Genomic DNA, 17,455 nt, shown 5'->3' with positions numbered 1-17,455 from the left:
ATGCAAAGTTTATGAGAAACTTGTATTTGCAAGTAAGTGAGTGGGAGCACTATAGAATTTTTCATGAGTATATGTGGTTGACATATTGTTGATCGGAAATAATGTAGAATTTCTGGAAAGCATAAAGGGTTGTTTGAAAGGAGTTTTTCAAAGGAAACTTGGATTAAGCTACTTGAACATTGAGCATCAAGGTCTATAGAGATATATCATGACGCTTGATAAAACTTTCAATGAAATGCATGCCTTGACAAGTTTTTGAAGGAGTTCAAAATAGATCGGCAACGAAGGGGTTCTTGGCTGTGTTGTAAGGTGTGAATATTGAGTAAGACTCAAAACCCTACCATGGGAGAAAAAAGAGAAAAGACGAAGGTCGTCCCCTATGCTTTAGCCATAGGCTCTATAGTATGCTATGTTGTGTACCGCACCTGATGTGTGCCTTGCCATGAATCTGTCAAGGGGTACAAAAGTGATCCAGGAATGGATTACTGGACATGGGTCAAAAGTTATCCTTAATAACTACTGGACTAAGGATTTTTTTTTCCGATTATGGAGATGATAAAAGAGTTCATCGTAAAGTGTTACGTCAATGCAAACTTTGACACTAATCCGGATGACTCTCAATAGTAAACCGGATTTGTATAGTGGAGCAGTCATTTGGAATAGTTCCAAATGGCGCGTGGTAGCAGCATCTATAGGATGACATAGAGATTTGTAAAGCACACACGGATCTGAAAGGTTCAGATCCGTTGACGAAAACCTCTCTCACAAGCAAGACATGATCGAACCCCAACACTGTATGGGTGTTAGATTCATTACAATCACATAGTGATGTGAACTATATTATTGACTCTAGTGCAAGTGGGAGACTGTTGGAAATATGACCTAGAGGCAATAATAAACTGGTTATTATTATATTTCCTTGTTCATAATAATCTTTTATTATCCATGCTATAATTGTATTGATTGGAAACTCAAATACATATGTGGATACATAGACAAAACACTGTCCCTAGTGAGCCTCTAGTTGACTAGCTCGTTGATCAAAGATGGTCAAGGTTTCCTGGCCATAGACAAGTGTTGTCACTTGATAACGGGATCACATCATTAGAAGGATGATGTGATGTACAAGACCCAAACTATGAATGTAGCATATGATCGTGTTAGTTTATTGCTATTCTTTTCTGCATGTCAAAGTATATGTTCCTATGACCATGAGATCATGCAACTCCCGGACACCGGAGGAATACTTTGTGTGTTATCAAACATCGCAACGTAACTGGGTGACTATAAAGGTACTCTAAAGGTATCTCCAAAGGTGTCTATTGGGTTGGCATGGATCAAGACTGGGATTTGTCACTCCGTGTGACGGAGCGGTATCTCGGGGCCCACTCGGTAATACAACATCACAACAAGCCTTGCAAGCAATGTGACTAAGGAGTTTGTCACGGGATCTTGTATTACGGAACGAGTAAAGATACTTGCCGGTAACGAGATTGAACTAGGTATAGAGATACCGACGATCGAATCTCGGGCAAGTAACATACCGAAGGACAAAGGGAACAGCATACGGGATTAACTGAATCCTTGACATAGAGGTTCAACCGATAGAGATCTTCGTGGAATATGTAGGAGACAATATGGACATCTAGGTCCCGATATTGGTTATTGACCAGGGAGGGTCTCGGGTCATGTCTGCATAGTTCTCGAACCCGCACGGTCTGCACACTTAAGGTTTGGTGACGTTTCGGTATAGTTGAGTTATAGGTGTTAGTGATTGACGGTTGCTCGGAGTCCCGGATGAGATCCAGGATGTCGCGAGAATCTCCGGAATGGTCCGGAGGTAAAGATTGATATGTAGGAAGTCGTGTTTTGGTCACCGGAAAGGTTTCGGGCTCATCGGTAGTGTACCGAGAGTGCCGGGAGGGTGCCGGGGGACCACCGGGAAGGGTGTGACGACCCAAGAGGCTCATGGGCTATGAGAGGAGATGGACCAGCCCTGGTGGGCTGGCCTAAGTATCTCTCAAGGGCCCATGTGAAAAGGATAAAGGAAAAAAGGAAAAAAGGCCAAATTAGGAAGGAGTCCTAATAGGATTCCACCTCCCTTGCGGAAGGTGGATTCCTGCCTTGTGGTTCGGCCGAACCTCCTTGGAGTGGAGGCCAAGGCTGCCTCCTCTCCCCTCCTCGTCCTATATATACTAGAGGTTTTAGAGGTGAGGGCTAACCCTAATTGCCACGTGCTCCCTCTACTTCTCTCTAGATCTGTTTCTCCTCTAGTCTAGTTCGGCGGTTCTTAGGCGAAGCCCTACTGGATTAGTTCACCACCACCACCACCATGTCGCCGAGTTGGAGAACTCATCTACCTCTACGCCCCTCTTGCTGGATCAAGAAGGCGGAGATTGTCATCGAGTTGTATGTGTGCTGAACGCGGAGGTGTCGTCCGTTCGGCACTACATCAGGATGGATCATGATGGGATCGCGGGACGGATCGTGATGAAATCGCAGGACGAGCTGCGATTTGAATCACGAAGATGTTCCACTACATCAACCGCGTTATATACGCTTCCGCTTAGAGATCTACAAGGGTATGTAGATTCACTCTCCCCTCTCGTAGATGATCATCACCATGGATAGGTATTGCGTTGTTGGGGAACGTCGCATGGGAAACAAAAAATTTCCTACGCGCACGAAGACCTATCATGGTGATGTCCATCTACGAGAGGGGATGAGTGATCTACGTACCCTTGTAGATCGTACAGCAGAAGCGTTAGAGAACGCGGTTGATGTAGTGGAGCATCCTCACGTCCCTCGATCCGCCCCGCGAACAATCCCGCGATCAGTCCCACGATCTAGTACCGAACGGACGGCACCTCCGCGTTCAGCACACGTACAGCTCGACGATGATCTCGGCCTTCTTGATCCAGCAAGAGAGACGGAGAGGTAGAAGAGTTCTCCGGCAGCGTGACGGCGCTCCGGAGGTTGGTGGTGATCTTGTCTCAGCAGGGCTCCGCCCGAGCTCCGCAGAAACGCGATCTAGAGGAAAAACTATGGAGGTATGTGGTCGGGCAGCCGTGAGAAAGTCGTCTCAAATCAGCCCTAATTGCTCCATATATATAGGAGGAGGGAGGGGGACCTTGCCTTGGGGTCCAAGGGACCCTCAAGGGGTCGGCCGAGCCAAAGGGGGGAGGACTCCCCCCCCCAAACCGAGTTGGACTTGGTTTGGTGGGAGGAGTCCCCCTCCCTTCCCACTTCCTCCCTCTCTTTTTTTTTCTTTTCCTTTGATTTCTTTTTCTTGGCGCATAGACCCCCTTGGGGCTGTCCCACCAGACCACTAAGGGCTGGTGTGTCTCCCCAAAGCCTATGGGCTTCCCCGGGGTGGGTTGCCCCCCCCCCCCCCCGGTGAACTCCCGGAACCCATTCGTCATTCCCGGTACATTCCCGGTAACTCCGAAAACCTTTCGGTAATCAAATGAGGTCATCCTATATATCAATCTTCGTTTCCGGACCATTCCGGAAACCCTCGTGACGTCCGTGATCTCATCCGGGACTCTGAACAACATTCGGTAACCAACCATATAACTCAAATACGCATAAAACAACGTCGAACCTTAAGTGTGCAGACCCTGCGGGTTCGAGAACTATGTAGACATGACCCGAGAGACTCCTCGGTCAATATCCAATAGCGGGACCTGGATGCCCATATTGGATCCTACATATTCTACGAAGATCTTATCGTTTGAACCTCAGTGCCGAGGATTCGTATAATCCCGTATGTCATTCCCTTTGTCCTTCGGTATGTTACTTGCCCGAGATTCGATCGTCAGTATCCGCATACCTATTTCAATCTCGTTTACCGGCAAGTCTCTTTACTCGTTCCGTAATACAAGATCCCGCAACTTACACTAAGTTACATTGCTTGCAAGGCTTGTGTGTGATGTTGTATTACCGAGTGGGCCCCGAGATACCTCTCCGTCACACGGAGTGACAAATCCCAGTCTTGATTCATACTAACTCAACTAACACCTTCGGAGATACCTGTAGAGCATCTTTATAGTCACCCAGTTACGTTGCGACGTTTGATACACACAAAGCATTCCTCCGGTGTCAGTGAGTTATATGATCTCATGGTCATAGGAATAAATACTTGACACGCAGAAAACAGTAGCAACAAAATGACACGATCAACATGCTACGTCTATTAGTTTGGGTCTAGTCCATCACGTGATTCTCCCAATGACGTGATCCAGTTATCAAGAAACAACACCTTGTTCATAATCAGAAGACACTGACTATCATCGATCAACTGGCTAGCCAACTAGAGGCATGCTAGGGACGGTGTTTTGTCTATGTATCCACACATGTAAATGAGTCTTCATTCAATACAATTATAGCATGGATAATAAACTATTGTCTTGATACAGGAATTATAATAATAACTATACATTTATTATTGCCTCTAGGGCATAATTCCAACATGCGTGTGCGTAGGAAAAATTTTGTTTCCCATGCAACGTTCCCCAACACACCAAGCACTACTAAACTGAGGATGGAGGAGGAACGAGAGAGAGAGAGAGGGAGGGATGCCACTAGGGCGTGGGAAAGGTGCAAGGGCCGCCTCCCACCTATCCTCTATATATATGGGCAAGGGGAGGGAGGCCAGCCCCCTTAGGGTTTCCCCAAGGGGTGGGGCGACGCCCTAGGAGGCTGCCTTGGACCCCAAGGCAAGGGTGGTGCCCCCCTAGGGTTTCCGCATACCCTAGGCCACATGGGACTTAGGGAGGGGTGGTGTCCAGCCCACAGGGGCTGGTGTGCCTCCCCACTCAGCCCATGAGGCCTCCAGGGCAGGTGGACCTCCCCAGTGGACTTCTCGAACCCTTCGGCATCCCCGACAAAAAACGTGTAAAACCCAGAAAAAAAATCGGAACCCGGATACCAACTTCCCACGTATAAATCGTTACCTCCAGACAATTCCGGAGCTCCTCGTCATGTTCGGCATCTCATACGGGAGTCCGAACAATATTCGATAATCAATGTACATATCCCAATAATACTATATCGTCATCTGACATTAAGCGTGCGTACCCTATGGGTTCGAGAATCCTGTAGACATGATGGATACACCTCTCCGGTCAATAACCAATAGCGTGACGTGGATGTCCATATTGGTTCCTACATATTCCACGAAGATTTTTATCGGTCGAACCATGATGTTAAGGATTCAGCCAATCCCATATGCAGTTCCCTTTATCCATCGGTATGTTACTTGCCCAAGATTCAATCATCGGTATCTCCATACCTAGTTCAATCTTGTGACAAGGCAAGTCTCTTTACTTGTTCCGTAATACAAGATCCCGTGACTAACCCCTTAGCTACATTGCTTGCAAGCTTCTTGTGATGTTGTATTACCGAGAGGGTCCGGAGATACCTCTCCATCATGACAAATCCTAGTTTCGATCCATGCCAACCCAACAGACACCCCCGAAGATACATGTAGATCACCTTTATGATTACGAAGTGATGTTTGATAGCACACAAGGTATTCCTCTGGTGTCAGGGAGTTGCATGATCTCATGGTCTTAGTAACAAATACTTGACATGAAAAAAGCAATAGCAACAAACTAAGTGATACGATCAAATGATATGCTTACGGTTAGGTCTTTTCCATCACATCATTCTTCTAATGATGTGAACCCGTTATCAAATGAAAACTCATGTCTATGTTTAGGAAACCTTAACCATCTTTGATAAACGAGCTAGTCTTGTAGCGGCTCGCTAGGGAAACAGTGTTGTTTATGTATCCATCATGTATTTAAGTTTACGATCAATACAGTTATAGCATGGATAATAAACAATTATCATGAACAAGGAAATACGATAATAACCACTTTATTATTGCCTCTAGAGCATATTTTCAACAGAAATATTTCTTCACCACCATGATAAACATATTGCAATTTGACAAGGTGCACTTCTAGGGGATCATCCCCAGCCCAAGTACGTTCATCGATCAAGGATTTCCCTATTTCTCGATGAGCGAGTCAAGATGCTTTCAAAAACTTTTATTGCTTGTTTGTGCAAAAGAGTCACAACAACGTTGCTCTAGTCTAGTTGTAGCCTCTTTACCAAAGTCTTGGGAGTACTTCCTCTAGCGGATATTGATACCACGAAGAAAATGTTTCCAAGATATCTTATTATAATTCTTAGCTGTATGAGTTACTTTGTATTTTCTTGGATATTAAAATCAGATCTGTAATAGTTATGAATGAATACGAATAAAATTATAGGCGTCTCAAAAAAAAAAACTGATCCAAGTCGATGCAATCTTTCTTGGAAGCATCTATACGATTGAGTTTCGGACTTGCTCCCGCTTGTACACGGCTCGGCCTCACCGTGGCCGGCCCACTTTGTCTCCGCCTTCGGCCTCACGCTTTACCATGAAAAGTGACTGACAACGTGAAAAATTGCAGGCACCTGAGATTTATCAAAACCGATCTTTCCTGCGTCGTCCAACTCGGTAATTATATATGCAGGGAGACCCCGCGGAGCATGCATATGATGATATGAATGCAGCTACATGCACAAAGCTACCAATTGGGCACAGTTGACGCCGTACGAGCAGTGCGCAGGCGCGCGCGCGCGCGCACGCGTGAGATATACATGACCACTACACGTACATGAGCAATACCTGCCCGTGTGCGGTAGGGGCCGGGCAGCACAACAGTAGCGGCACGTACGCCACTGCCATGCATGCAGCGGCGAGGTACTGGCATACAGTACACATAGTGCCATATATCCATGCCGCTATCGCGGCGAAAGATAGGAGGAATTGGCCAGCGCGTGGGAACACTCCTGGCTTGGCTTGATGCATGTCGACCTAGCCAGCCAGCCAGCCAGCCAAGCTTGTCGCTCACGACCCCGGGTTGGTACGGGCTCGGCGTCACCGGCACATTTTCCATCTCTCTCCCTCCCTCCTTATATCCTTGCCCTCACCCCGGGGTAACTCCCGGCCGGTATTTCACACCCACCGCTTTGACATACACACAGCCCTCTAGCGTGTGCGCTCGCTCGTCTTCCCCGGCTGGCCGGCCGGTCGTCAGCGTTTCTGGTCGCTCCCGCGGTGCACCGCGGGCTAGCTAGGGTTATCCAGGGTTTTATACCTCGCGTCGTGCTGGTTGATCGGCCGCTTGGCGACTAGATGGAAGGATCGGGGGGAGGGGCCGAGGCGGCGTCGAAGAAGAAGAAGAGCTCCAAGGAGGGGGAGGAGGAGAGCCTGCCGCCGGGGTTCAGGTTCCACCCCACCGACGAGGAGCTCATCACCTACTACCTCCGCGGCAAGATCGCCGACGCCGGCTTCACCGCCAGGGCCATCACCGAGGTTGACCTCAACAAGTGCGAGCCATGGGATCTCCCAGGTAACTACTGCTCGACCAGAAATGTTCTTGCGCGCACGTCAGTGCATGCGTCTATCGGTCTATGCATGTATGCACGACCAGTTCCGTACTTGCGTTGGTTCGACGGGTGTTTCCATGGTTCAGTTTTTCTCCCCTACCAAGAAGCATGCATAAGCTGTGCTCTTTTATTAAGAGGCAAATTGACTAAATTTCAGTATCGATCATGTTTTTCAAAAGCTATATATAAAGCCATAAACGACCTAGAGTTTTTCCTCGAGAGCATATATGCAGGAGGACTTCATGCGTACATAAATTAATCAAGAATGGTGGATTCTTACAAGTTTAGACAATATGTCGTATAAATTTTGGTTGAACACGATATATTTAGATATTTAAAACCTTCATGTTTTGAGCTGCCGTCTTAAGATTATGTGTCCCTCTCTCTTGGTTTCTTTTTTGGATAGTGGAAAAAGACAAATCCCCCAACTTCTGCACTTCAAAATGAGGGAACATGGATTCATGGTTATCTTGGTAGCTAGAAACTATTACCATCAAACACTTAATTGGATGTTTGCATGGTTAAATAAATTAATTAAGAAGGGTGGATTCTTACAAAGCTTTACAAATTTAGAAAATATATTGTGGAATTTTTTTTAACACAATATATTGAACGAACTGATTTCAAGCTTCAATCGTTACTTAACATGCACTCTTCAATTTGTTTGGTTAGCTCCTAGCACGACGATACCATCAACTGTATGATAATACATGCATGAATATGCTTTGTTGTTTTGTTTTATTTTGCGTTATGGACTCAAGATTATATGTCTCCTTCTCAGACAACTTCCCCAACTTCTGCACTTAAAATGAGCAGAACCCTACCTAGCAGTTGTCTAGTAGTTAGAGACCATATATTAGTAGTACTAGCCAACAATTAACTGGATGTTCTATTCTCTCCACGTATGCATACACCTAGAATTACAATCGAAAGCCTTGTCAGTTGTTACCATAGCTTCATGTATGCAACATGCACTACTCCAAACTAACAATTGTATGTGTACGACCAATCGACCAAAAACCCAGAGAAGGCGAAAATGGGCGAAAAGGAGTGGTACTTCTTCAGTCTGAGGGACCGCAAGTACCCGACCGGCGTGCGGACAAACCGCGCAACCAATGCCGGCTACTGGAAGACGACGGGGAAAGACAAGGAGATATTCACCGGGCAGCCGCCGTCGGCGCAGGAGCTGGTCGGGATGAAGAAAACCCTGGTGTTTTACAAGGGAAGGGCCCCGAGGGGCGAGAAGAGCAACTGGGTGATGCACGAGTACCGCCTCCACCTCAAGCCGACCTCCAAATCAAACAAGGTACTACAAAACATGTCTTCATTTATTTACGGCTTCGTGCATCAATCGTTTCAAAAGGCCGGGGATCATCCTCCTTTTCGAAAAAAATTCTCTTAAAATTATTTATCCTTGGAAAATGCATTTCCCTCCTGGTGTGTTCCAATATTCCATGTCGTGGCAGGATGAATGGGTGGTGTGCCGCATCTTCGCCAAGAGCCCCGGCGTGAAGAAGTACCCGTCGAGCACCAGCCGGTCCCACCACCACCACCACCCGTACACGCTGGACATGGTCCCGCAGTTCCTCCCGACGCTGCTGGGCCACGGCGACCTGTTCGGCGGCCGCGGGCACCACCACTCCTACATGGCCCCCGCCGACCTGGCGGAGCTCTCGCGCTTCGCCAGGGGCACGCCGGGGCTGCACCCGCACATCCAGCCGCACCCCTCCTCCGTCTCCGGCTCCGGCTACCTCAACCCCTTCGCGCTCTCCAGCCTCAACCTCAACCTCGGGGGCCCGTCGCCGCAGCACGCCCTCCAGCACGCCATGTCGCTGCCGATGGGGGGGCAGCAGCAGGCGGGCGGCGCCGGTGGCCAGGCGATGACCATGGAGCAGCATATGGCCGCGGGGCTCGCCGGCTGCGTCGGCATCGCGGCCGCCGGAGGGGACGGCGGGTTCGGCGGGGAGGGGCATGCGGCAGGGGCAGGGGGCGCTGGCGTCAGGTACCCCAACCTGGATGTAGATCAGATGGTGGAGAGGTACTGGCCCGGTAGCTACTGATCAGTGTAGGTTGTGTGGGGTGTCGGGCGATTGTTGACTACGTAGGAGAGCAGGGCCATTTGAGTGATGTTTAATCTAGTCTCTTTGTTGTTGTATCATCGTCATCTTCTCTGTAAGTTGTTGTTCTTTGAGCATTTCAGGTTAGCTTTGGTCGTCCGCCTTGTACACAGACTGTTTGCCTTGACCTAACTGCACGCTTGTATACATTCAGGATTTATCAGTGAGTTTTATAAATAGTACCAGTATACTCTACTTGTTATTCGCGTCATGTGCCGAAGTTGCATGCTGTGGATTTCTGAAATCGATTTGTTATTTCGGACTTCACCACAAATTCAGGACTCGCTGGAGACAACTTGTACAATACTCCAGCATACAGCGACGTTGAAATGTTTAATTTAGGTTAGAAGTTTCGGTGACAAGAAATGACACGGTAGGAAGTTGTGAGCACGTATTACCCCCACTGAACTGGAAACACGCGAACAGCTGCAACATAATATGTGCCCAATAAAACGAATAGCTGCATATTTAACCTCGTAATCCCTACTCAGCTACGTGATCGTACAAAAACGGTCGCTAAAATACATGGAGACACGGTTTGCGTGCAGTATAACTCAGGGTATATATTACACAAGATTTAACCAGGACCCGGCATCTCCCAATTTGTAGCCAGCAGACTTGTCAGTGAATGAATCGTACCTGATCTGCACAGTACAAAACAGTGCAAGAGAGTTCAGAGGCCCAGTACAAACTGACATGTGAAATATTTAGCAGCACTTGCTTCAAAGTTTTATCAAACAATCCAATATTCGAGTTCGCAAAAAAAACAATTCAATATTCGAAGTATTAATCAAGGCTCAAGAAAAACATGTTCTGTTGTAGTATCAAATATCAGTTTTAGAAACTTATGGGAGTACTTCAATATTCTTGGGAAAATAAGATGACTGTTCCATTGACCAAAACCTTTTGGTGCCAACAAAGAACGCCTACATAGTGTGGGATCTATCAGATGTTACTGCTAACAAAGGAAGAATGTGGTACCTTCTTCAACTACAGTGCTGCGGAAGATAGGCAAACACATAGTCTAAAGTCTACTTGTCAGCATGACGGCGCTTGTGTCTCCGATGGCCATTGACCGAAACTTTGCCCTTACCACTCCGTGGGATTTTCTTCTTCCTGCTGACGCTGCATGAAAATTGGAAGGTTTGAGATCAAACAAGTACAGTCACAATTCACCTAAAGCCATGCCAAGCAACTACTAGCTGAAACGTTTTAAATACACTACTGACCAGAAGACTTCAGCTAGGAGTATGTATAAAACATATACGGGCATAAGAAGCCAAGCAGCAGCCTACCAAGAGAGATAAGATATTTTAGACCATTTTATTTTAATCAGCAGAAACACGTGTTATAATTGACAGTTCAATTTGTGCTTACCAGAAACCACACCAACTCTCCATTCGCAAATTGTTTTAAAAATTCATGTTGGTGCATGTAATCCAAGATAGTAGCCTGAGCCTGAAAAGGAAAATTGCTTAGATTATTGGATCTATGACTTGGATCTTCAGGCCATTTTACCGGAGTTGCTTATAGTACAGAGAGAGTTCAAGGTAAGTACGAATACGAAGGTTAGTTAATCATAATGCTGCTTCATCCAGCATATTTCACCCACTAGCATATACACAGTTCAACACAGATTAGATTCAGCAGTAGTAATAGACTACTACCTCCGTTCCTAAATATAAGTTTTTTTAGAGTTTTCAATAGAAAACTACATACGGATGTATATAGACATACATTAGAATATAGATTCACTCATTTTGCTCCGTATGTAGTCCCCTAGTGAAATCTCTAAAAAGACTTATATTTAGGAACGGAGGGAGTAGTCCCTCCGTCACAAAATAAGTGTCTCAACTTTGGGACAGAGGGAGTACATAATAAATTTCTGGATCAAGACAGTGTTTGAACTAACCAATTACCTAAGGTGCACAAAGTTCATATTTATTTCTGAAAAATGCAAACACTTTTTTCTTAATGCGTTGATAGAAAGGGCTTTAATTAAAAGCCTCCCACACCAGTCACACCGGACCCTACAGCAGGGCAAGTGGCAGCCCACGGCTGCTCAAGCCAAAACCCAGGCCCTGGCTTCAGTTTCGATGGCATCCAAGAACCGTGCAAGGTTGGGGTGCACGCCCTTGGGGGAGGAACAAGAGGGAGTGCGAGGTATCTCAAAGAATTTTTGTTAGGTCGGTAGTATTTATCAAGTAACCATATAGCAGGCCTGACTGACAGCATGAACTATAACTAACTGTGAAGTTATAGGTCAAAAAAGTTCATTATTAGATTAATTGACGATATAATTCTATTCTGCAGAATGTACAGATGGTACAGTGCAATATTCAGCAGAGGAAAAACAGTAGTACAAGTTACAGATACAGTGTTCAAGGATTATATAAGAATATATGAATTAAGATCACCTAAAAACAGCAGTCTTCAATAACTCAAAACAATAAAATTAACAATAACAGAAGCATTAAATGTCTCAAATAACAAAGCATTAACATTTAAATAGAACTGGAAAGCTGGAAAGCTGGAATACTTGAGATAATGAGAAAAAATAAGAGAAGAAATACCTGCTGATGGTATAATGTAGCTGTCTCAAGAAGCTTCTCATATTCCTGGCCTGCCTTTGTAGTGTAAGGCTTAAGGGTAGTTTTAAGTTTGTCAACATGTGGTTTACTGGCCTTAGCAACTTGATCAATATAAGGTTTTGATAATTTCTTGGCTTCCTGAAAAAAAAATCAAGCGACATCTATTCACTACAGTGACAACAACACTATGGCCAGAGTGTAAGAGCACGGTATCCTTTGAATTGCTAAACAGTGAGGATCTAGTGTACCTGGAAATAAGGATCAGCAAGCTCATGTGCTTTCACAACATGTGGTGAGATAGCATCCTTTGATACTTGATAAAGCTCTACTGATTTTGCTGAGACCATTTGCATATAAGGTTCCGCATTTTTCTTTGCAGTAGCCCAATTCTGTTTAATGACAGGAATCCATTTCTTCAAGAATAAAAAAGGCATTGTTCGTCAAAGTGAATAAAGATGCAAAAGCTCAGAAACACCATGTGATACTTGCCTCACATGACATCCATATATAATAAGAATTGGCCATAAACACATGCATATATGACGAGTTTTAACATTTCAAATAAACTCTATGCTTATACAGATTTTCTGACCCACAATCCCAGGAACAAGAACATTACCGCCTTAGCAGTTTCTATATGGGGTTCGGCCCATTCCTTCGCCTGCACTGTTTTCTCTGATGTCTGCAGTGATTTAATTGATAGGTTATAAACAAATACATAATGTGTTCAGCTTGGCATATTTCATAATCAAAATAAAAGCATAAATAAGCTAGTAGACACCTTCTGCAATAAATTGTTGACAGCAGGTTTCCCATGTTCACTCCAGTGACTCGATATCAACTCCTACATGGTAACATGATGAGTGTGTTGCGAAAATGCAAAGTAAGAGGAGGCACAGTGCTTATGTTGACTACTCCACTTATACCATATAGTGAGCTGCATGTGCTGCTAACCAAGGTGGCAACCATGCTCCATGAACCTGACAAAGAGTAACAATCAGTAAACTACTTGCCACGATAATCACTTGTTAGATGAGGTTCAAAGCACGTAAAGCGGAAGGATGGATTACACCCATGGCAGGCATCGTCATCATCATCATCCTTATCAGGAAGTTGTCAATGTACAAGTCACAACATGTGCCAGACAAAAAAGATGCAGATACAAACGCTCCGGTTCAATGATTAGAAGACAGTATGTTATCATGTAAAACTTCATCAAATTTACACCAGGCTGAGCTGGCAACTAAGTTGCATTTAAAAAGTGTTTTTGGAAACAACAATGACATACTGCACTAAGAATGCAGAACAAATAGGAAAAGGCTAATCCAGTCTAGAATCTGGCAACTTACCTTACTGACATATTTATATGACAGCAGCTAGAACAATAGAATGAAAATTACCTCTCCGAGCTGCTCTGATTTTGCTGTTGCTTCTAACTGCACCTTCATCAGTTCCTCCTACAAACACCAAAACAAAGGATTGAGGAGAATGCATCACGAAACTGCATAACAAAAATATACCTCAGTAATCGCATATATCACAAACCTCTGCAGTTTTAAGAGCATTTTTGGTCTTCTGAATCCTAACCTTTTGCTCGCCACTTGTCTTCTGAAGCTATTAAAAAAATTAAAAACATTATCAACTTGAGGACAGTATTCACCTAACAGAAAAGGTGGATTCAAGGGATATACCCTTGATTCCACCGAATGTCTTGCAGGACAGCAGGATATGAGCATTATCCCATTTTTGGTTTCGCAGCTATGACAGTTTAATAGGGAATGAGTCTCAGCTCTCCCTAAAATTAAGGAGATGATAATATATCATGCAGCCTGTTATATAATACTATGAAAATTCTCACTGTTTTCCAAGACACTTTCTTCCCTCAAACAGTATCATCAGCAAACACGCTACAACATCCCAGATTCTTCTTTATTTACTTTGTAGAATTTACCCTTACTTTTGAGAAGTGTGATGTAGCAAAGTTTTTGTATAGCATTGGAATCACATATCACATACAAAAAAGTAAATAGCAGCACGAACCATCGTTTAACACATTATGAGTCTGTGACAAAGCATCCATCTCCTTTTTAAGGATAACAAATTTATCATGTAATAAATGCAGAAACGGCAACAATGACCACTTAATCAGTGACAACACCACAAGAGTTTATCAAAGGATTGAGCAAATGCAAGCTTGTCCAAGAACTTTTATCTAAATGAAGAAAAATAAAGATGCACGTTAGCACAACAGACGACCAGTCGCATACTTACTCTATCAAGCTTAGCACTCAGCTCTTGCACCCTCTTCTCTGCATCGGTAGCTATAGCCTCCATGGTCGCCTTTTTGTTATTCTGTGCTTCTATGTCCTTCTTGAGCTTCTCAATCTGGATTAGGCAAGATAAGAAACCACATAATCCTAATCGTTACACTCAAGTTTTTGACGTTCTACACAACCAATACCTGCTTCTCAAGCTCAATAGCTCGGGCACTGGCCTTGCCTGCCAGCTCCTTTGCAGCTATAGATCCCTTTGACTGCATATGCAGCAACACATGAGCATAATCCCTTTACAAGGGAGCAGGAATATGCTAAAATATATCGTCCATCATGTGATGGGTCACCTGGAGGGAAGTTATCTCATCCTGCAGAGTAGCAATGTTCTGTGACATCTCCCCAGTTACCTTTTCCAGTGTTTCGATGCCGCCATCCTTGCTATTCAGCTCCTGTGTCTGCGCTGCAATGCTCGACTCTGCAGGGTGACAATGGATGCACTGTTTCAGGAAGGAACAAGTGGCACAAATACAGGTTGCAATGACTAGAAATTGATTTTACTCGAGCACAAATTCTCAAGTTACTTGACACAATCTGTTTCACATTGTAACAAAAACTGTATCGACCAAAGACATGCCCATGGCGAACCTCCAACTGAATCAAACTAATTGTGTCCTTAACGCTACAAGCTCCTTCATGCATTTTAATAGTACAGTCCAAGCAAGGGGCACAGGTTCCATGGCAAATTCCGGTTAGACTAACTGGCTCACAATTCAGTGACAAACGAAAAACGTGGGACTGGAGGAGCAACGACGAAGCTATTGCCCAACATTGCCACCAATTAGCATGAGGAATTTCCCCTAGCCTGCATGTACCGACCCCTATTCGGCGGCCTGAACACGATCTCCCTCTCTAAGCCACCAACCAAATATCATGTTAGTACTAATTACCAAATCTGTGCCCTATCTCGTCAAACCGCAGAAGTGCCCTAGTTCGCCAGACCAAATCGGCCCCAAAACCCTAGCAAACCCCCAGCGAAGCCGCTCGAAGCAGCCTCGGAAATCCCAACCAACAGCACCCACCCTCCCCCGAACCGAATCGAGCGGAGCAAGACGAACGCACCTAGCGCGGCGACCTTCGCCCTGAGCTGCCCCAGCTCGGCCGCGAGCACCGCCTCCTCCTTGGCCGTCGCCTTCGCCGCGATCTCCTCCGGCCGCACGTCCCCCGCCGCCGCCGCCTCCTGCGCCGCCGCACCAGCGACCGCGAGAAGCAGCACCAGCAGCGCCGCCGCCGCCGCGAGCAGCCCCGGGATCCGCATCTCGCAGGTGGAGATGGTGAAGTGCACGGGCCACGGGGCCGAGGAAGATGGGAGGAGCGTAATAGGAGTGCTCGCCTCGTGGCCTCGCTCCTGGGAGGCAGCAAGCCCAGATCGTTTTTCAACCGAGTTCGAGCCGTCTGGCTGGCTGCCGTGCCGTGCCGTGCCGTGCCGAGGGAGGGAGGGGAGGGGAGGGGGCAAGGGTGCGCGGCACGCGCCGCGTGCGTCTGGTTTGTGTCGTTGCCCGGTTTGTGTCATGGGAAACGTTCGGGTTCGGCGCGTCGGCCGAAGGCTCCACCGGACGCGCACGGCTCGGTGGATGAAGGTAGATGAGAAAAATCCACTGCAGTTTCCCAAATTTGTCATGGCGACCGTTTTAATTCACGTAGTTAAAAATATCCGAAATACGATCATCAAACTTGTCATGGGTTTACATACGGTCTACTATATGGTTCTTTTTGTAAGTATGTGTTGATCTGACAGTTGACTCGCCTCTCCACGCGTCTTTTGACTGTCAAGTCAGGTACAGCCGGTCGAACAACTGCTATATGCGTGGAATTCAGGTTTTCTTTTGCAAAATCACACATGAATTTAAACCCCTTCCCCACCTGGTCGGGCTGCTCCTCCTCACTCGCTACCCCGTCCATCGTCGCTGCCGAGGTGGTGCCCTCGAGCTCGTCAGCGTGCGCGCGTGCGGCGAGGGCGACATGAGCTCATTGTCGGACGTCAAACCGTCGTCGGACGCGCCCTTTGGGACAGGCCTGAGCGACATCCCTCTCCCTCCAACTCGGCGCCTGCCCGATGCCGACCTACCTCTTTACAGTACGTCGTCGATAAATTAGCAGCGGCAACGGCACATCAAAATTAGGGTTTCATGTGAGGGGGTAAGGGGAAACAAAAGTGGTGGTGTGTTGGTCAAATGTCAAGCCTTGTTAAATTGGCCAAAAAATTGTGCTTTAATGGCCTTGTGTTGGTTTTATGTCTCATGTCCCGTGAAAGCCATACTTCTTTGGTTTTATTATGCAAAAGGTTGAATTTTGCAGGAAAATCTGAAGATTGCACTGTCTGTTTTCACTATCTGAATATGTCTGAAGGTTGCACTGTCTGTTTTTACTGTCTAAATGTCTAAAGGTTGCATTGTTTGAACATTGTCAATGTCATTGTTTTGCAGAACCCAAAGGCAACCACTTATCCGTTCAGGTCATACATGGTGGCTATTTCCTTTGCTTAGACAAGCATAGGGGTTACCACAAAGGCCACTCCATTTGATATACTTTGATATAGATAATTGGACACCTACTATTGTTGTCAGTTTAGTGGAGGAAATAGGTTATGAGTTTGGAGGTAGGATAAGGGCTTACTGGTGTGTTCCTGGATTGACATTTTACAATAATGGATTAAGAGAGATTAAGCTGGGGGAAAACACTATGACTGAAAACATGAAGGATTGTGCTCTAAATGGGAACCAGTTCCAGCAGATTTATCTTGGTCATGATAACAGCCTCAGATCGTATCTTAGTACTATTCATGTTAATTCTGATGATGAGGATCATCCTGTGGTCAAATTCAGTTGCATGAGAGCAAAGAAGGAGCAAGTGCAAGAGGAGCAGCCACATCACCAGCTAGAGCAACAGGCCCATAAACAGCAAGAGGAGCAGCCTAACCAAGTTCTAGTGCAACAGGGTGATGAAGATCCAAGTGAGGAGATGCACTACC

General features: G+C 45.9%; 2 protein-coding genes across 3 annotated transcripts; one reads left to right on the top strand and one right to left on the bottom strand.

Annotated features, from left to right (window-relative positions):
- Positions 1-6,936: 6,936 nt before the first annotated feature.
- LOC123399592 (NAC domain-containing protein 92-like) lies at positions 6,937-9,758 on the top strand. The gene is made up of 3 exons (XM_045093992.1): positions 6,937-7,409; positions 8,472-8,752; positions 8,913-9,758. Exons 1-3 carry the CDS (start codon positions 7,193-7,195, stop codon positions 9,504-9,506), a joined length of 1,092 nt encoding a protein of 363 aa, XP_044949927.1. The 5' UTR covers positions 6,937-7,192; the 3' UTR covers positions 9,507-9,758.
- A 209-nt stretch (positions 9,759-9,967) lies between these two features.
- LOC123399590 lies at positions 9,968-16,009 on the bottom strand. Of its 2 annotated transcripts, XM_045093990.1 has the most exons (15): positions 15,547-16,009; positions 14,775-14,902; positions 14,616-14,687; positions 14,426-14,539; positions 13,700-13,768; positions 13,555-13,611; positions 13,081-13,134; positions 12,936-12,998; positions 12,774-12,836; positions 12,403-12,567; positions 12,137-12,292; positions 10,941-11,021; positions 10,793-10,854; positions 10,545-10,688; positions 9,968-10,207 (listed from the first exon to the last, which is right to left on the bottom strand). In XM_045093990.1, exons 1-14 carry the CDS (start codon positions 15,995-15,997, stop codon positions 10,595-10,597), a joined length of 1,629 nt encoding a protein of 542 aa, XP_044949925.1. In that variant the 5' UTR covers positions 15,998-16,009; the 3' UTR covers positions 9,968-10,207; positions 10,545-10,594. The 2 variants fall into 2 exon arrangements, with proteins under 2 accessions (XP_044949925.1, XP_044949926.1); XM_045093991.1 differs by lacking the exon at positions 10,793-10,854.
- Between the last annotated feature and the right edge of the window lie 1,446 nt (positions 16,010-17,455).

This window comes from Hordeum vulgare, chromosome 5H, assembly GCF_904849725.1.
Source record: "Hordeum vulgare subsp. vulgare chromosome 5H, MorexV3_pseudomolecules_assembly, whole genome shotgun sequence".
NCBI classification, from domain to species: Eukaryota; Viridiplantae; Streptophyta; class Magnoliopsida; order Poales; family Poaceae; genus Hordeum; species Hordeum vulgare.
This window is presented reverse-complemented; position numbering and strand designations above follow the sequence as displayed.